This window comes from Prionailurus viverrinus, chromosome D2 (genome assembly GCF_022837055.1).
Source record: "Prionailurus viverrinus isolate Anna chromosome D2, UM_Priviv_1.0, whole genome shotgun sequence".
NCBI lineage: Eukaryota > Metazoa > Chordata > Mammalia > Carnivora > Felidae > Prionailurus > Prionailurus viverrinus.
Window position 1 is genome coordinate 16,310,612 of NC_062571.1, and position 20,627 is coordinate 16,331,238.

Genomic DNA, 20,627 nt, shown 5'->3' on the forward strand with positions numbered 1-20,627 from the left:
TCCCTTCTGGAAGTGTGTTGTAGAAGTTGAAGGAGAAAAAAAAAAAAAAAACAAGAAGAAATCTGCTTAAAAAAATCCACCTCACTTGGATAATTTTCAGTTAAAGCATTCTGAGCATGGAGGAACCGTTCAAAATGGTTTTCAAAACAGAACTGCTAATTAGGACCCCAAAGGACTGTGAAATTGCACTAGAGACTCAGACTAATGCTCTTGGAAATCCCGACTTGACTGGCAGGGGAGTCACGCCTCCTGTCCTCTCCTCAGGCACCAGGCATGAGTCACCTCCGTGATGCCGGCTCTTCCAATTAATGGTGGAGACTCTTTTCAGACACTTGCCGGTACAGGTCTGTGTCACCGTCTGGTCATGCTACGTGTAATTTAGTGAGTCCGTCAGGATGATGAAGACACGGGGTCTATTTTCTTTCCCTTCTCGGAGCTGTCAATCCAATGTCTTCTTCATAAAAGCAGGACACTCCCAGTAGGCTGCCCAAAGCCCCTATATCCAGTCAGGATGCCCAGGGGATCTGTCTGGAAACGCATCCCCACTGTCGACGAGTGGTCCAGCCCTCTGTTGACACCTTACTAACAATGCTTTCTCACATGCATGGGCTTATGTGGAAGCCCAGTGCCCTCCACACGCCAAAAGAGCATTCGTAGCATCCAGGGCTGGAATGTTCTGGACGTGGACATTCACTGTGGACTCACGTTAATCACGTTCGCGCCATATCATCTGCGCGCTAGGCTCTGGCAGAGTGCTTAATGGAATCAAACAAAAACATTACACTCACTGTGTAATTCTTCCGTGTTGTTGATGGCAAGCTGTTTCTTTCAACTGTACTCAGCTTTGTATCTTTGATCAAGAAAGGAAACACCAACCAGTCAGAGTTTGGCTGGCGGATTCAGCAGCCTCTTTGAACCTGTAGATAAGGTCTAATTTGAAACAAGGGCTTTGGTTTGTGCAGGGAGCCTATGCAGAGCCTTGTAAATACGTCTTTCTATTTTAAGGTGCCATACCCCACTCCAATCTAAGGGCTGTGTTGTATGAGTTCAAAGATACCTTCTGTGTATTTGCTGTCAATCAGTGACACAGAACAAAGTTTGGGCTTCAGAGGAAAGTTTGGATTGAAATCCATACGGTAGTACAGATTTGCTTTGAGGGGTGGGGAGGGGAGTGTCTTCAGTAACTAAAACAGTGTTTCCCAGCCCTGGGTTAACATGCCCCCCACTACGTCTCCGCTTATCTCCGCAAGGATCGGCAAAATTCTCAAAAACCCTAACGTCAATGAAATACTTTTATTATACCTTAAAAACTTTAGACTATCTCTGTGTCCACAGAACAGGCCTGACCACTTCCTTAGAGGTTGAGCTACCTCGCAAATGGACCGAGGACCATGGAGCTTGCCACTCATTAGAAATGACCCCGGATGAGTCACGGAATTGCTAAGCCTTGGTTTTCTCAACTTTCAAGTAGGAATTAATGAACCCTAGGCGTCTACGGCTGTTTTTTTAAACTTAAATAACTTTTCATACAGGCCACTGTGTGGTGACCAGTGGAGTCATGCAAGCATCATGACGAAATAATGGAGTACGCCTACCTTGAAAGGTCTTACATATAAATGGGATGTGGCTGAGGCTTTTGACACAAACACTGAAAATGTTGAGGCAAATGGACTTGTAGAATGTCATTTTCTACCGAAAACCTAGCACTTGTCATGTCCAAACAAGTTCAAGATTTTTCCTGAATCTAGCCTCATGAACCTGCTGGGCACCTGTCACACTGTTGCAGACGAGAAAGCTGACTCATAACAAGGCTTTATCAATTGTCCACGGTCTTACTGCCTCTGAATCTTGGATTGGCTGGAGGACGACTTATTTATACACAGCTCTTTACCCTCTCAGCCTCCGTCCCTGCCACTTGACCCTATTAAGGAGAAAACCTAATTCCCTACAAACAAACTCGACTATTAATTTTAGAAAATTTAAGTCTCTAGATCAACACAGACCCTGCCTGCTGCCCTCAGAATTGCGACCTGACATCACTGTAAGCCCCACTGGGGAAGCGCCCACCTGCCGGGCTGGGGCCAGGCACCCCTCTATACACATTGGCTCTCTGCAGTGCTTTGCTCCCAGGCACAGAGACTCATTTGTCCATTTGCTGGAGCCCATGTCCCCTTAAAGTACTCACATTTAGGTGACCCATAAACATGGAATAAGCAAAAATGCAAAAAATTCTTCTGCCGTTTCTTTGGCCAACTTTCTAACAATGGCTTAAACACCAGTTTTGTAAGAGGCAGGAGGTTATGAAGAACAGAATGTCTGCTTTTAAAAATCTACCTTGAGCAACGTGAAAGTAACCACTGATTAAGTTGAAGAAATTTTCTGCTAAGTTTAATAACCTAGGTCTAAGATTTAAGGTTATAATGAAGAAGGAAACAGCATTGACTCCATCATTAAACTGTGGATCTGAATATTTGTGATTACGATTAGTCCTTGACCATTCAAAGCCACTTACACACACACACACACACACACACACACACACACACAGAGAGTCACTCAAGATAAAGTATAAAAAGAGCTGGAATTCTGAAAAGTAAATCAGCAATGAGAAGAATACATTTCCCACATTATAGCTACATTTCCCGCAAACACACGTAATTAGAGTCGCACTACTGAATAGAAAGTATGAGTGAACGGAGAAGGGTTTTTGTCTAGAGACACGCCCACTTCTGATTGAATCATTGAAAACTGACAGGATGGGGCTTCATACCCCTTCATCCATCCACTCACCCTTCCATTTGCCCTCAAAATAACTAACCAGAACTGACGGCGTCCACCCATCAGCCCGGGATGTAGGGCTCCATACGGACACATAACGATGCTTCAGAATGTTCTCCTGCCGCCTTGCTCAGTGGCAACTGGTGTTGGTGAAGGCATCCGCGGATGGGACACCAAGTATGTGGAGTCTCGTGCAAGAAGAAATTGAAAGGGAATGATCCAAAGTCCTGTCAGTTATGACACTCTACTGCTCATTACAGAGCAGGATTGTACGGTAAAGAAAACCAAAGATGGAGTTGGGTTTCTTGGTACAGAGAAGCCCCTAGAAAACTGAGCCAGTCCACGTCACCACCATCTGAGCCCCACAAACCCAGCTTCCCACCTGCTGAAAACTGCATTTTGTTTTGGCCTTGTGTGTAGGTCTGAACTTCATGGTTAATTTTTAACGGTCAGGCTTAATCATCGAAAATGCTGAATTACCAAAAGCTAGAGAGCGAACGTCGCACACAGGATTATCTCCGAGATCTAAGGTGTGCCGTGCTATAAATAACAGCAGTATCTGTTTCCATGTGCTAGGGCATGGAAACACTGAGTCTTTTTTTAAGACTTGCTTTTACAAAAGAACCTAGCAGGTGCTTAATCTGCAAGATGAAAAGGATATGAATGAGATCTTCATCATGACTGTGAATTGCCGCGTGCAGCTGATCTTCCAAGTACAAGAGCTTCTTGTCGATGGCTTCACATTTTTCTCCAAGTTTGGCAGAAAGGACCCAAGATTCCTGGCCAGAGAAAAAGAGCAAGATCACTCGTAAGCTATAGACTTTTTCGGAACAATGAACCCATCTGTAATACCCGGTGGTACCCAGAGGAAAGACCTCCCAACAGAGCTCTCCCGGATTTGCAACCCAGGAGAACCATGCCAGAACCTCTGTCTTCCCTGGAGGTCATTCTTGAGACGACATGGGCTCATTTCAGTTTGTTACCAAATGACGAGCTCCACGGGTGACCTCCCTTCTGTGGTCATTTCAAAGGTTATTTCCAGTATGTCAACTCCTCATGTCGAATTATCAAAGGGGAAGCATGAGTTTTCCAGCAGCATCCGTAGGCAAACTCACATTAAAATAGGAATTCTAATCCAAGGGAGGCTGGGGTGAGTCACAGGAACAACCAGGTTGACCTGTGAAGCTACTCCTTTAAGAGCATAGGGATCTAACAGAGCACTGGGTATTTGTTTACACACCAGTCACAATCCCTGAAAGTTAGACAGTTAAGGAGACTCTATTTTATTTTTTATTTGTTTAAACGTTTATTTATTTATTTTGAGAGAGGGAGAGATAGAGAGCCAGCAGGGGAGGGGCAGAGAGAGAGGAAGACAGGGAGTCCCGAGCAGGCTGTGTGCACTGTCAGAGCAGAGCCCGATGGGGGGCTCGAACTCATGAACTGTGAGATCATGACCTGAGCTGAAACCAAGAGCCGGATGCTTTAACCGACTGAGCCACCCAGGTGCCCAATTAGGGCGACTTTAGGTGTTTGCTGTATATGCGGCTGCTGCTGCCACGACCACGGGTGCTAATTTGCTCTCTCTTTCACCTGAGCACAAGCCCCATAAGAGCAAGGTGGATGGTGTCTTGCTCACTGTGGGGTACAGAGCTTCTGACGCATGGCGGGCACAAGGTATCCATTGGTTCCGTGAATGAACATCCAAGTCTTGGAGCTCCTTCCATCCCAGTGCTCCCCCTTCAAACTTCTGTCCCACACATGAACCCCCAAGTGCCCTCTTTATCCCACTTGCCACCACAAAACCACCACAGAGCAGAGGCCACACTCTCCCCTCTCACAACCTGCCACTAGGCCCACCCCAGTTGTGTCGCCTCATACCCTTACACACAGCCGCATTTTGGCCGACTGGATGGCCCCGTTGCTTTCTGGCACACCGTTCCGCCTGCCATTCTGATCCGCGTTAGGTTCTCACAGGCATGGGCTATCCACTCATCCCAGACCCTCAAGCACATGACCTGGCATAGAGAAGCCCACAGAGTTTTAAAAAAAAAGAATGAACAAGGTCAAAAAAAAAAAAAAAAAAGAGAGGAAATAGGGAATCTTAGAATAAAGGAAAAGGGAAAAAAGCAGCATTATGCTTAGTGAGAGAGGCCAGACAGAAAAAGACAAATATCGCATGATATCACTTCTTTGTGGAATCCAAAAAGGCAACTTAGTAGAAACAGAGCATAGAATAGTGGTTAGCAGGGCCTGGAGGGTGGGGGTGGGAGATGTTGTTCAAAGGGGCAAACGTGTCTCTAGAAGATGAATAAGTCCTAAAGATCTAATGCACGGTACAGTGATTACAGTCAACAATACTATACTATAAACTTCAACAATGCTAACAGACTAGATGTTAAACATTCTCACTACGACCAAGAAATGATAATTATGTGACGTGATAGAAGCGTTAGGTAAAGCTAGGGTGATAATCATATTGTGATACATAAACATCCCAAGGCAACATGTTGCATACCCTACACTTATACCCTGTTCTATGTCAATTATATTTCAGTAAAAAAAAAACAAACTAATAACAATCCATAAATAGATAAATAAGCAGCAAAAAGTAGACTCAGAATTAAAATCTAACCAAATGTAAAAGTAATATTTTCCCAACCCAGAGTGAAAGTCTTAAAAAGTATGCTAAAAAGAATTTTGCACAAGGAAAAGAATTAAGATATATATTTAGATTAAACTGCAGGGTTACGACCAAAGCTACAATTAATACCCAACAACAACAACAAAATGCCCAGGTGTGGTGATATTTACTGTTAAAAAGGCCTTAGAGATCCTGAGTTATGTAATATTATAATTGGAGGCCATGAATAATCATTAAGTCCAGATATGTAATTTAATATTCGTTATATTAACTCCACATTGCTTTTGAGTTTATATCCCAATTGGTCAACTATCTTAGAATAGAACAGGGCTAAGGGGAACGACAAATAACTATTGCAAATATTGGAGAAGTCCTTTATACTGCAAGTAAATGTATATACAGAAGGGAAAAAAAATCTAGTGACAACCTCATACAATTTTCAAGGACAAATGGACACAATTAGACAAAAAGGCACGTGAAGCGTGCACGAAGGTCTGCCCATAATTGACCACAGCTGGGATGATGGGAAGACAGCAAATATGTAACAATCACATATACGTCCATATTTTACTGATCCTAAAAGTAATAACATTATCATTCAAAGATGCAGAATTACAAGGCAGACAAATTGCATGGAAGCAGAGGCCGTGGGCACTGAGCGACGCCACAGTCATGCATGAAATAAAAGAGACATGATGAAAAAGAGCATCTGGAGGAAAACGATGGACAGAGGTGAAACCACAAGTCCTATGCGGAGAAAAGCAGAGCACTTTTGTTTTTAATCTTTATTTTTGAGACAGAGAGAGAGACACACACACACAGAGTGTGAACAGGGGAGGGGCAAGGAGAGGGAGACACGGAATGTGAAGCAGGCTCCATGCTGTCAGCACAGAGCAGACACGGGGCTCGAGCTCACCAACCCTGAGATCATGGCCTGAGCTGAAGTCGGATGCTTAACCAACTGCGCCATCCAGGTGCCCCAGAAAAGCATAGTGTTTTGGGGGAAAATATATATGACTGAAAATACACTTGAAGAGAGGGAAAAGTATAGGCTCAGAACATGGACCCGAGGTACATCTTAAAGTACATAAGATGCGGCCAAATGACTTAATCCTCATCTTCAGGCTCAGGGCCACCTGGTCGGTTGAGCGTCCGACTTTGGCTCAGGTCACGGTCTTGCGGTTCATGAGTTTGAGCCCCACATCGGGCTCTGTGTTGACAGCTCAGAGCCTGGGGCCTGCTTCAGATTCTGTGTCTCCCTCTCTCTCTGCTTCTCCCCTGCTCACACTCCATCTCTCTCTCAAAAATAAATAAAGATTTAACAAAATTTTAAAAAATCCTCATCTTCAGGCTGAAGTAAATATAAATCAAAGCTGAATTAAGTTCCTTTAAAACCTGGCTTGAGGGGCGCCTGGGTGGCGCAGTCGGTTAAGCGTCCGACTTCAGCCAGGTCACGATCTCGCGGTCCGTGAGTTCGAGCCCCGCGTCAGGCTCTGGGCTGATGGCTCGGAGCCTGGAGACTGTTTCCGATTCTGTGTCTCCCTCTCTCTCTGTCCCTCCCCCATTCATGCTCTGTCTCTCTCTGCCCCAAAAATAAATAAAAAACGTTGAAAAAAAATTTTTTTTAAAACCTGGCTTGACACCCCACACCCCCCCACAAACAGGCAACTCCCACCTGTTTGCCTTTTAAAATTATGTACAGACTGATAGTGATTGTGTGCATTTGGGAAACCAATTTCAGACATATAACAAACACTTTGAATTGTTCATTGTCTCTAATCCAATAATTCTGTTTCCTAGAATCGATCACAATGGAAAAAACTTTTATTTAGATTTAAATATTTTTTTATTAAGCCTTTTATTTTTTTTTTTAATTTTTTTTCAACTTTTATTTATTTTTGGGACAGAGGGAGACAGAGCATGAACAGGGGAGGGGCAGAGAGAGAGGGGAGACACAGAATCGGAAACAGGCTCCAGGCTCTGAGCCATCAGCCGAGAGCCTGACGCGGGGCTCGAACCCACGAACCGCGAGATCATGACCTGGCTGAAGTCGGACGCTTAACCGACTGCGCCACCCAGGCGCCCCATTATTAAGCCTTTTAAATAAGTATGGAAATGTTATCATATATGTTAAAGAAAAATGTATTTCAGTAATGCAAAGGTAATTGCTTCGATTCATATTTAGCTATTCACAAAATATTTAATGATGAGGCAATACATAATAGATAAAGCATGAAAATGTTAACAATTATTATTTCAAGGGGTGGTGTTATAGAAGGTTTTTATTTTCTTCTCTGTACTTTGTTGTATTTTCTGTATCTCTAAAATAGAAGAAAGAAAAATGTTACCAAGAACGCTAGTTCAAACCATAATGGAAAAGTATGGAAGGAATACATGTGAATATTTTATAGAACAATTTTACAGGTTAAAAAGACACAAAGAGGGGTGCCTGGGTGGCTCAGTCAGTTAAGCATATGACTCTTGATTTTGGCTCAGGTCTTGATCTCACAGTTCGTGAGACTGAGCCCCGCTGTCAGCCTGGAGCTGCTTGGGATTCTCTCTCTCCCTCTCTCTGTCCCTCCCCTGCTCAGGCAATGAATGAATGAATGAATGAATGAACAAATAAATGTGTAAATAAATAAATAAATATCTCTACATATTAAAAAAAAGGACACAAAGAGGCAAAAATAATCAGATTCAAAGAGCTCAAGGTTCTATGACCACTAACAGAAGATCTGACTGGCAACCTGACACTGGCTGTTTCCCTAAATTACAGAATCTCTACAAGGTTCCTGCACAAACCACTACTCGGTGGCCCGGCCGACTCTGCTCCTGAATTCCTGGTCCTACGTGTGGCCTCAGATGCATGTTATTTGAGGAGTTTATGGCTCTACTCTCACGCTCTCACTTGGAACCTTGGGAATCTAGGTTAAGACCCCACCTGAGCAGTGACAGCCGACGAAGGGCAGATTTACATATTTCTACTAAGCTGGTGAAAAATTCTGCTCTCTCCAGAGGAATCCTAGTTGTCTGTAGAGGCTAAAGTGGGACCAGAGCCATTAATACAAGCTGAGCACAGCTGCAGAGATCCTGCCTGTTAACCTTAAACTCGAGGGACTGGTCAGAACTTCCTTGTATTTTCCATGCTATGCCCAGGTAGAGCAGAGTGCCTGTGTGGCCACAGCAATACAGCTTTCCAGAACCTTGCCTCTCTATTGTCAAGAGTTTACTATTCCCTCCCCAACTCCACCTGGAGCCTGGCTGGGCAGCTGAGAATCTTTCAATGGACAGAACATGGCAAAGGTGACTTTCCTGACATCCAAAGCCAGCTCATAATAGATGATGTTTTCTCAGATCACGTGCCCTGGAACGCGGTCTCCATGCAGTGAGTAAGCCCAGGGTCCGTGGTCAAGCCATGTGTGGGTGTTTGGGTGAGACTCCCAGTGCTCTTCATGCACTAGGCTCCTCTTGGCTTGAAATTTGTAACGTTTGCTTCCATTTTTATTATTAAATTAAATGTGGCAAGGGGCGCCTGGGTGGCTCAGTTGATTACGCGTCCAACTTCAGCTCAGGTCATGACCTCACGGTCCGTGAGTTCGAGCCCTGCGTCAGGCTCTGTGCTAACAGCTCGGAGCCTGGAGCCTGCCTCCGATTCTGTGTCTCCCTCTCTCTCTGCCCCTCCCCCGTTCATGCTCTGTCTCTCTCTGTCTCAAAAGTAAAATAAAACGTTAAGAAAAAAAAATTAAAAAAAAATTAAATGTGGCAAAAAAAAAAGCCAAAAAATGAAAACCTCGCATGACCATATGACTTGATAATAAACACAGCACCCGCTACAAAGTCACTGGTGTTCCTAGCTGTAATGGAATTTTGTAGGATTTGCGATTCGGAATGGATGAATTACAGGTTGTTTGGCATTTCAAAGTGGCTTTGAAAACTCTCCACTAATTCGCCCCATCAGCCAGACATGACGTGGGTGGGAGTAAGTCTTCAAATGATTCCAAGTTCCACGATCCAGTCATCCAGCTAACGCTCAAACAGTGTGGGGCAGAGACGGCCCTCCCCACGAGGCCCCATCCAAATTGCTGACCCACAGACCCATGCGTACAGCAAATGGTTGTTCTAAATCACTAAGTTGGGGTGATCTGTTATGCAGCTGTCGTAGCCAGCACAGCAGGCTACGCAGGTTTTACCGCACAGGATCCCGCGTGGGTGGGGGGGGGGGGGGACTGTTGAAGAACGCCAGCCGGAAGTACACTCTCACCGGTCCCAGCTAAAGAGCCACACCCAACACTGACTAGCTCTTGAAACTCAACCACGTGCTAATGCCCACGCCGGGCCCAGGTGGGGAGGTCCCAGCCATGCTCAGAACTGCAGCAATGAGCTGAGATGTTCAAGAAGGAGATCTTGATGAGCCACCACTACCACCGGTGCCTGGTCCCCAGATCCCTGGCTCCCGGTCAGATGTGCAGGCAGGGCTACGAACCAGCGCAGGCACACATCCTCAGCAACATATCTGCTTGCGATAACACCAACAGGGCCTCACTCCCTTCTGCCTTTGGGAGAATTGACTCTTCCTGTAGCAGACGTCTCAGCACAGGAAGGGGCTTCCAGCACAAGAGGTAGAAGGAACAGGCCAGTGGATTTCTGCCTTGGTGTCTCACATTCACCCCAGGGGGCACACTCACTGCATGGAATGGCTATGTCCTCCTCAGAACGTGAGTGCGGCGCATTCTACAGTCACGCAAGACGGCAGCCTCTACGGGAAGCATCAAGCATGCTTTCTCTCTTGCTTTGAGAACGCCTTTCCTGAGTGTGTTCTTTTAAGCCAGTGGGTTTTAAGGCTTTATACCGCAGAGATGACGTGGCAGGAGAGAAGGGGGCTTTGCCGTCAACCATACCCCAGTTTCTGATTTTACCCGCTTTATTTGTCTACACCTCGATGGAGAGTTAAAACAAGCAAAGGAAACAGGAGCTATTAAAGGGGGTTTGTTTGCTTGTTTGTCTTTCAAACATGAAATCTTTAACAGAAATCTCTGGCGTTTCTGTTAACGGGAACTGTAAGTCAGCCATACTGTTCGGGAGTCGACAGCTTGGGACAGAACTGCGTGACAATGAAACCCCTCATCTGAACACCCACCTTGTTTTCCAGGACATCAAATGCAAGCATTTATAAAGGGCCACCTCAGTCAGGGCCACTAAGGATGTCATGAGCCCTTCCCGGAGGATCTTGATACCTAGGAGCAGAGAGAATTGCAGCTAGCAGGGGGGGACTTAGAAATCATCTAGTTCAATTCTTCCTTTTGTACACACGGAAAGCATCTCAAAGAGCCCGAAGGTCATACACTGAGAAAGGCGCAGGTTGGGGTCTAAGACACGGATCTCCCAGATCTAGCAGGTTCTTCCCTCAGAGTCTGACTTAGCCGTGCAGAGGGGAAACACAGAAAGGGATTCTTGTTGGGCTGGCCCAGGGTGGGAATTGGGGGGGCGGGGAGGGCACAAAACGATGATGGATAGAAATCAGAGAAGTAAACGGTGCCTGAAGATGTGACCTCTCCTCTCTTCCACCCTCAGAACTCTGCGAAGTCTGCTCTGATTCCTGGAGGGCTCTGTGTCATTAAGGGGGTGCGTCCTCCAGGATTCAGATACGTATCAGCTGGAGGTGGTGATAATGGCCACAGGACAAGCTGGTTGCAGGGGTGAGCCAGGAACCTTTTGTCCACATACCCATAAAACATGAGGCTGGTTTGTAACATTCGTTTCCATTTGCATTATTAAATTAAATGTGGCAAAAAAAAAAAAAAGCCCAAAACCAAAAACCCCACATGACCGATCCTTGATAAATAAACACATCACCCACTACAAAGTCACTGGTGTTCCTAGCTGAAATGGAATTTTGTAGGATTTGCGATTCGGAATGGATGAATTACAGGTTGTTTGGCATTTCAAACTGGCTTTGAAAACTCTCCAGTAATTTGGCCCATCAGGCCATCTTTTCAGCAATCCAAAGTATGGCTTTTTTGTTTCCTTTCTGTACCTCTATCCCCTCACTTAGCCCTAGGAGGATTTTTCCCTATGGGTCAGAATGAAAGAAACATCACCAGGTAAATGGCCACACTGTTCAGCATTTCCCCTTCTCTGCCTGGCTAATACCATCTCTCTCTTCAACCCCCTGCAGATTCAGGGTGCCTGGGTGGCTCAGTCAGTTAAGCGTCTGACTCTGGATTTCAGCTCAGGTCACGATCCCAGGGTTGTGGGATTAAGCCTCATGTCACGCTCTGCATTGAGAGTGGAGCCTGCTTGGGATTCTCTCTCTCTCTCTCTCTCTCTCTCTCTCTCTCTCCTTCTCTCTTTCTCTCTCTCTCTCTGGACCTCTACCCTTGTTCTCACGCTCTCTCTCTCTTAAATAAAAATAAAGACATTAAGAAAAAAAAAGGGGCGCCTGGGTGGCTCAGTCGTTTAAGCATCCAACTTCAGCTCAGGTCATGATCTCACAGTCTATGAGTTTGAGCCCCGCATTGGGCTCTGTGCTGATGGCTCAGAGCCTGGGGCCTGCTTCAGATTCTCTTTGCTCCTCCCCTGCTCATGCTCTGTCTCTCTCTGTGTCAAAAATAAATCAAAACATTAAAAAAAAAAACCCTGTAGGGGCACCTGAGTGGTTCAGTCAGTTGAGTGTCCGACTTTGGCTCATGTCATGATCTTGCAGCTTGTGAAATCGAGCCCTGAAGCGGGCTCTGTGCTGTTAGTGTGCAGCCTACTTCAGATCCTCTGTCTCCCTCTCTCTGCCTCTCCCCCACTCATTCTCTCTAAAAAAAAAAAAAATATATATATATATATATATGTTAATATTTTATTTAGTTTTGAGAGAGAGAGAGACAGAGTGCAAGCAGGGGAAGGGCAAAGAGAGAAGGAGACACAGAATCTGAAGCAGGCTCTAGGCTCCCAGCTGTCAGCACAGAGCCCAACGCGGGCTCAAACTCATGAACCACGAGATCATGACCTGAGCTGAAGCCAGACACTTAACAAACTAAGCCACCTAGATGCCCCTATATATGATATGATATGATATGATATGATATGATATATATGATATATAATATAATATTCATATATATAATATATATTAACCCTAAAGGTTCCATTTCTTCCCCACTTCTTCTAGGAAGGCTTCTGGATCCCTCGATCTCCTATACCACCTCAACCCAGTTAGGACTCTAGCATGTTACTTTTTTTAATGGGTACATACCCTCCTGCTACTTCGGAAGGTAGCACAGGGTGTCTTGCCATCCCTGAACCCAGTGACTAATGCCCTGCCTAGCACTCCAGAGGTGCTCAGTAAATATTTGTGGAAGAAACAAATGGGGATCCTTCTTTACACCACGTCGAGAGGAAGCTAGGCTGTTTCTCAGATTGCAATGCCCGTGGCATCCTCTCGCCAGAGTGCGAAGAGCCAGGCGGGAGGCCCGTGAGGACACCTCTCTGAACACAGTCCCTTTCCCTCAGTGCAGACAGGAACAGGCTTGCCTGGGATCCATCCCTGCTTTCCAGGGTCACTGGCGAGTCCCTTCTATACAAATGCATCTTGCAGGTGCCTCAGAAAAAAAGCCGTACATCTCCCCTTCTGTCCCACATGGCCGCGATTCGGGAGCACCAACTCGGCTGGGTGGTATTTCAGATATAATTTGCCTAACTCACCTCATGACCAAAACCTGTAGACTTGAATGTGTGGGCAGAAATGTTCAGCTGTGTTGAATCAGCGATGATGCCAAAAAGCTATCCTACTCACCAAACCCGGGAAGCGTGATTTAAAACAGAAAAGAGGATTTCCTTTGCCGGGCAGGATTTTCCCATCAAAATGACTTTCTACAACATTGATTGACAAAAGTTTACCCTCAGATCCCAAACTGCATTCAGGTGCTAGTCTGTACAGAAGCCGACATCTCACACTCTGGTGAAAACCAGTCACACACTCCATGGCCCAGGGCTCCGAGAACTTTTTTACTTAGCCGTATTTCCCAATCCTTGCCTAAGACACTTCGAACATACCAACATTTAACGTTTTCGTTTTAAAACTAGAGCCCAGACGCAAAGGATAGGGAATATATTACATAATAGTAATTGTTTCGAAATGAACAAGTATCTGGTAAGTATCTGGTAACAACAATATTTCCTCAGGCTGCACCTACAGAGGTAAGGAAATCATATCGATTATTTTCATTCTGAGTAGAAAATGCGTGTGAACAGGAAGCCGTGTACTTTAGTTTGCTAGTTAGGCAGATAACGCCGTAGCTGCCCACTTTTATTTATGAAAGGCTCCCGCCCCTAACAGAGCACACATTTCCAGAAATGTTGTCCATCACTGGTGATCCGCCACAAATCTCAGCAGATGGGCTACACCTTGCGTTGAGTCAGTGGATCGAGAAGTTTAAACTGTTGATTTTTTTTTTTAAAGCTGTCAGAAGTACTTCCAAAGGAAGAGGCAGTGTGATGTCTGAAATGCGAAAACCTTATAACCAAAGTAAGAATTATTGCTATGATTTCAAAATTCACCTGATAAAATCAACAAGGACCTTTTAGGTCTACATGTCATGTGGGAAATGCACTGAGTTGGGTGCTACCCTTCAAAGTCATCAAATACCCTCCCCCCTCCTTGCTAAGGAATGGGGTCAGTGAAGGAAAGAAGTCCCTACCTTGGATACCCTACTCTTTGTTGTAACTGAACAGCCAACTTAGACCCCCGTTTTCCTTGGCCACGTGCTAAGGCATCAGCAGTAGCTGCCTATCCATAAACATATTTACTTCCTGCACTAAAACCCACAGGCTACATAATAAAGAAAGGACAGGTGACAGAGCAGTGTTCCCTTATGATTGGCAAGCCATTTGCATTAATGGGTCACTTGAGCCACGGCAGTAGTTAAGTTTAAAAAAAAAAAAAAACTTAACCCCGCACTGCACATAGACATACCTGCAAAAAAAAAAAAAAAAAAAAAAAACGTGACTTGAGCCTCATGATGTTTGTTCTGCTGTTAAGATTCATTCCCTCTTCTATAGCTTGAGGTAAACCAGATGTGATTACCACCATCCGTGAGCTTAGCTGATGCATTAAAGCGTTTCCTTAGCTCGGTATTAAAATCACAGCCTTAAATATGTTCCTTTGGGCTGTTTTCCAAAATATTTGCTTGGCAAATACATTCCAGGAATGCTATATGGTTTTCTTTTTCTTTTCTTTTTATTGTCCACATAAAGAATAGTTACCTAAGAAAAACTCCTGTCCGTATTACAAATAATATCTTGTACATCTATTTGAAATAGACTCCATGAGTATTTGTCTTTACACATGAACATTCATTCTACAGTCATTAATGCCAGCAAGCAGAGAGGCACAAATTAAGAAATTGAAGGCATATCTTTACTACTCCATGTAATACAAGTATTCATCCAAATACCCAAGTTATATGGCTACACCCGGAGTAAGTGGGTATTTCTTTTAAAAGCATCCAGATGTTGTGAGTGGTAAGGAAAGCATTTGAAATATTTAGATGTCCTTCGGTCAAAGTGAGCAATAAATTGTCTTCACGTATCTGCACGCTTATCACAGAGAAGGTGCCGAGAAACAGGTTCTAAATAGGACCACTTAACAGAACAACAACAAAAGTTGTTTCAGTAAAAGAAAGATGGGCTGTTAATTTGTATACGTTAATTAGCCTACGGTTTCCAGCTTACAGGAAGGACAACGTTTGAAAGGCTATATTTTATATCACATGATCACTCAAGAGAATTTACACTGTTTTCCTTTTAGCATACATCAGTTGAACATCAAAGTCCAATAAGGCCAGACTCTACCAGAAACTTCTGGGAAAAATCTATTTGTAAATAATAGTCATGCCATCAGCAAGTACTTAGATAATTTCTATGCAACATAAGCATTCAGACTTGGGGGGTAGTGATGTCAAATCCTAAAACCCTTTTGTATAAGAAAATGAAAACAGAACACAGTTGGAGGGATGCCACATGAGGAGAATGTGCTCTGCAAACTGCCTCTTGCCAATACTGATAAAGAGGAATTATGAGAACAGAATCAAATGACAACTTTCACCTGCGTTCATTTCAGATTAAAAATTTTCGCATTTCTAAATATTTTTTTCCTTGTTAGTATAGTGGTAAGTATCCCCGCCTCTCTGAATATTTTTTGTAAATGATGCAAATATGAAACTACCAGAATTACTGTTTTTAAGTGCCAATGGAGGCTTCAGGGTGGCTCGGTCAATTAAGCTTCTCTTGATTTCAGCTCAGGTCGGGATTTCACGGTTTGTGAGTTCAAGCCCCACGTTGGGCTTTGTGCTAACAACGCAGAGCCTGCTTGGGATTCTCTGTCTCCCTCTTTCTCTGCCCCTTCCCTGCTCTATTTCTCTTTAAATTAATTAATAAATAAAATAAAATAAAATAAAATAAAATAAAATAAAATAAAATAAAATAAAATAAAAAAGTGGCCTGGGTGGCTCAGTCCGTTAAGCATCCGACTTTGGCTCAGATCATTATCTCACGGTTCCTGAGTTCGAGCCCTACATCGGGCTCTGAACTGACAGCTCAGAGCCTGGAACCTGCTTTGGATTCTGTATCTCCCTCTCTCTCTCTCTCTCTGCCTCTCTCCAGCTTGCACTCTGTCTCTGTCTCTTTCTCTCTCCCCAAAATAAATAAACATTAAAAAAATTAATAAATAAACAAATGCCAATGTTTAATTCTGGTTCTGGATGTCACCCAGTAGGAGAAGAGCTCATCTTCTGCTCTATGCAGATCCAGGTCTCCCACCTGCTCAGGCTCAAAGGGGCGGGAAGTTGTGACAGCCAGCTTGTGGGGTACAGGAAGTTCCTGATTTTAGCAGCTCCGGCCCCCAAGAGGTGAAAGAATCAGACAGCAGCCTAGGCATGACAAGGGGGGCAGAGGGTGAATTCATTTTGCAGAAATGTGCAACCCTGCATTTTAAAAATCTCTCGGCAACTCCAAAGAAACCACCGCACGGTCCTCAGATAAGCCTCCAGCGTTACAAATGCCGTTAGTCCTTGCCATGTAGGAGGTGACAATTTTCTATCGATCCCTCAGCCTTCGTTAGTCAGGGAATGACAAGGAATTTCCAAGGTGAAAGAGTCTCCAAGAGCCCCCCAAGGCTGGTTTCCTCAGAAGCACTGACCTATTTTTAATTAGTGAAAGAAATGCCACAGTTAGGCCCTGGAGCACAGAAACGTGGTTCCGTGGTTTTAAAAAAAGGAGGCAAAGCAGGCTGATCAGAAGAGCCCACTTCCTTTCCTTGGGCAGGTGAAGGAGGCTGAGTTGCTGACAACATTAATTAACTGAGAGAAGCAGCAGGAGCCGCTAAATGATGACAGTGGAAGCCCCTGCCCCACCACCCCTCCCACCTCCCAGCTTGCCCTGCGGCTCTGCGGCCTCTCAACAACTCTGGGGGGCCAAGGCCGGCGCCAGGGCGGGGGCCAGGGCGGGGCCCCGGGGAGCCTGCGCACTCCTGCTCCTATCGGATGAGCTGTGTTTGTTTCTAATTCTAGGTATGCCAGCTGTACCTGAAATTCTAATTACACGATTTAAACAAACACTATGTAGAGCAATGAAACATTCACGTGAAGGAGACTTCTTGTCTCTACATACGCCAAGGTTCAAAACCTTGGGAAAATTCAGTCATGTTTGAGAGAGAAAAAAGAGGAGGCTGACGACTGTTTTGCAAGCGCTCTGTCCATCTCCAGGGAAACCCAAACTGGAAAGTGTCAGCGATGCATTATTGTTGCGGTTTCTGCAAGACGGGCCACGAGACGAGGAACTAGGAGGTGGTTTGAGAGACCTGTGTCCTATAATAAAAGCTACACCGTCTGGCTGTGTCTTACTGCGAATTTCTTTCGTCACGGACAGCACGCTGGCTATTCCAATACTGCGGGAGAAAGCTCTGGTCCTTTGTTGGCCTTTTTAAGCCTCTTTGGTGGCAGCTTACTGGCTTGGAAAGGAAGCAGCTGGGGTTAGGGGAGAGTGATACTGTCCGGGGAACTCCGCGGGAGGGGAGCCCACTTTGTAGGAAACACAGAAAGCACCCCAGCAGGACAGTCTGCAGACAGGAAAGAGAGAATTACGCAGGTATTATGGCCAGAACAGCGAGCACAAAAGAGCAACTTCACAGTGGAGGAAGCTGGCTCACTGATTTCCCCAGCTCCTGTCTGGCCCCGGTGCAATTTCTGCACCGTCTGTAAACCGGGGCCAACAGCAGCTGATTGTTTCCAGAGTCCGCGGAAAGGCTTGCGGGCCAGCAGTAATGAAACAGAAAAAGAAGTAAGTGTTCTTCCAATCGGAGGAAGTGCATGCTAAAATTGGCCCTTGGCCCTGTGGCCGAATTCCTCTGCAGCGAAGCCCCAAGCAAATGACTTTGCCTTAATGGGCCCAGCTGTAAAATGAGGGAACCCGTACGGAGATGCACACGGGGTGAAAGCTTTAATTAACGAGAAACACTCCCACTCGTTACAACAACGTACAGCGGAAATGCCCGTACCCACGTGGGCCACTTGAAGCACACGGTGAAGGCTCTGAGAATCCGTGCCCCGGTGGGCCTCCCTAAGAAGTCAGCAATTTTTCATGGAGGATTTGGGTTATAAAGAAACTGACTGCCTTCAGTCGGTCATGCTTCAGTAGAGAAACCCTGTGCGGGATGGCCAGCCCCAGCAGGGAGTTCCGGAGCAAAACCAACTCCCAGCTGCAAAGCGAGTACACGCTTTAGCCACTGGGTAAGCCCACACGTATCCAGACTTCACTGGTTCCCTGGAAAACCCAGGTGGGAAAACGGGAACACCTTCCTAACGAGCCTGCTGCTGTCTAAAATCCCATCTAAATACAAACAAGATTCTTCTTTTATTAAACTTTTCCTTTCTTGGATTATCTCCCACTAATTCGTTGCCTGCTTCTGCTTCTTGATAAAGAAAGCCAGGTATATTATTTTTAAAAGGTCTTAGGGAAACTTGTGGTTGCCAAAAAGGAGAAATAACACCCCCCCCCAAAACAACAAACCCATTTTTTAAGCCTCTCCTCACTGCTAGATGCATTATTTTATTGAAATCCTTACAACCTCACAAGATAGTTTTTATTGTCCTCTTTGGGGGGAGGGGCAGGGTGTTTAGCGTAAATGCAGCCTGTGGATGGTCTAACTCGAATCAGAGCAGAGACTCTGAGGCTCAGGCTGTCTGCCTCGCTCTACTGTTTTAACGAGAGCCCCGAGCCGGGTGCCCCGATCCCAACACCTATAGCCTCGCTCTTAAACAGGCGGATGTTATTTTTAAAACTTTGGTCACCTTTGTAAAGTTATAGATGATAGAATTCACTCTGGTGCAAAGTTACAGACATAGGTACACAGTCAGGTAACTACCACCACAATCAAGGGACAGAATGGTTCTGTTACACACACCCCCAAATTCCTCTCTGTTGCGCTTTGTGAATCATTCTCTTCCCCCAGTTCTTGGCAACAGCTCATTAGTTTTGGCCTTTCTAGAAAATATCTACCCATCTTAACACATCTGCCACTCACGAATTCAAAGGGTGACCGACCACCCTTCGATGTGAATGTAAACCCAGAAAAGCGGTAAATTGGATGAGGCCTGGCGCAGGACACGAAGACATCACTGAAAGTTTAGCAAAGCTTTAAAATACCGTCTGTCTCCCCCACCCCTACCATGATAGCAGCAAAAAACAAAACAAAAAACCTGTGGGAAACCCTCAGAATTTCAGTGGGTGGTGGGGAGCTGGGGGTGGGCCCCAGAGCTCAGAGAAGCAGCCACTGTAGTTCTGCTCCCTGGGGTACAGTCCGGGCCTCCTCCTCACCAGAAACTTTAAGTATCATTCCATGGTAAGGCTCTACACTATTCTTCCTTGGCTCTGAAGCTCCTACTTCTAGGCAAACAGAGCTGTTTTCCCACAGTCAGACTGGCAGGTGCTTACAATCTTGTGCCCCCCGGTAGGTGCTTTATAATCTTATGGAGGAAGAATAATCCTATACCTGGGAAAGTCATCCCCCAGAGAGCCTGGAAGAACAGATGAGCACAGCAACAAAGGAAGGGAGGCAGGGAGACAGACTCCCGCAACAGGTGGAATTTGCTGAACCAGCCCTGAGCTCTAGGGAAGGCCCATGTCCCAGCCTGACCCCCTTCACACACCTGGCTTGACCCCTGCCTGTCCTGGCACTGAGCTCCTGGGAGCCCACCGTGGGCAGCCAACCCTACCTTCAAAGCCTAGGACCCTGAGCCCACTGTTTCTTCAGCTCGGGGCTCCCATTCGCTTGCTTGCGCGCCACTTCCCTCCACACCAGAATCTTCTTTCCAGCCGGCCAACTGCAACAGGCAGCGAGTTTTCAGTAACTCTACCAACAGGGCTGGTGGCCAGGCTTTGGGGAGGATTCCACCTGCAGTGTTTCAGCTAACAAAGGAGTTGAGATCATCTATAGCCTAATTTAGAGCCCAATTTATGAGGCCAGCAGGATTCCAGAGACTGACAATAGCCTTCCTTCTCAGAAGGTTATTCAATTCAAATATAGGATCAAGTATCAATTTCCCAAGCAGAAGGCGGTAACTGTAGCATGTGTTGTCAGCAAGTTTCTGCTCTCTGGGAAGACCAAGGGCCTACAGATAGGACAGGCAGGCCTACCTGGGGGCGGGGGACGTGGTAGCAAAGGCCCAGGGAGGGGAGGGACCTCTAATGTCAAATGTGAGCCGTGAACATGAAATGACATGTTCCTCCAGCCTCACCAGGCTTTTGCTTCCTTTTAATATTCAGAACACCTGGGTACCTGGCCAGAAAAAGCTCCAAAGACCCCTGTTGTGGTTCTAAAATGGGAAAAGAAGTTTCCTAGAGTCCTTTTATCATAAGGTGTCTTCCTAGGGTTGGAGAGGTTGGGGGGAGAAAGATGGACTGGTGAGAGAAGGGAAGGGGAGGGAGGAAAGGGGAGAGAGGAGAGGGGAGGGGAGCTCTTCTCTGTTAATCTAGGTCAGCCTTGGAGTAAAATGTTATATAAATCCACATTTTCATTATATATATGATATATATCATATATATATATATCATAAGCCAAGTATTAGGTTTTTTAAAAAAATGAAAAGAGCATGGGACGCCTGGATGGCTCAGTCACTTAAGCATCTGACTTTGACTTGGGTCATGATCTCGTGGTTCAGGAGTT

At 45.5% G+C, this 20,627-nt stretch overlaps 1 protein-coding gene across 3 annotated transcripts in view; it reads right to left on the bottom strand.

The window, feature by feature from the left end:
• The window catches only part of DISC1 (DISC1 scaffold protein), a 355,839-nt gene that overhangs the window by 5,940 nt on the left and 329,272 nt on the right, over positions 1-20,627 (bottom strand). For all 3 annotated transcript variants that reach the window (XM_047825519.1, XM_047825520.1, XM_047825518.1), the window contains one exon: positions 3,440-3,557. In XM_047825519.1, coding sequence (XP_047681475.1) covers positions 3,440-3,557 — 118 coding nt within the window. The remainder of the gene's footprint in view (positions 1-3,439; positions 3,558-20,627) is intronic.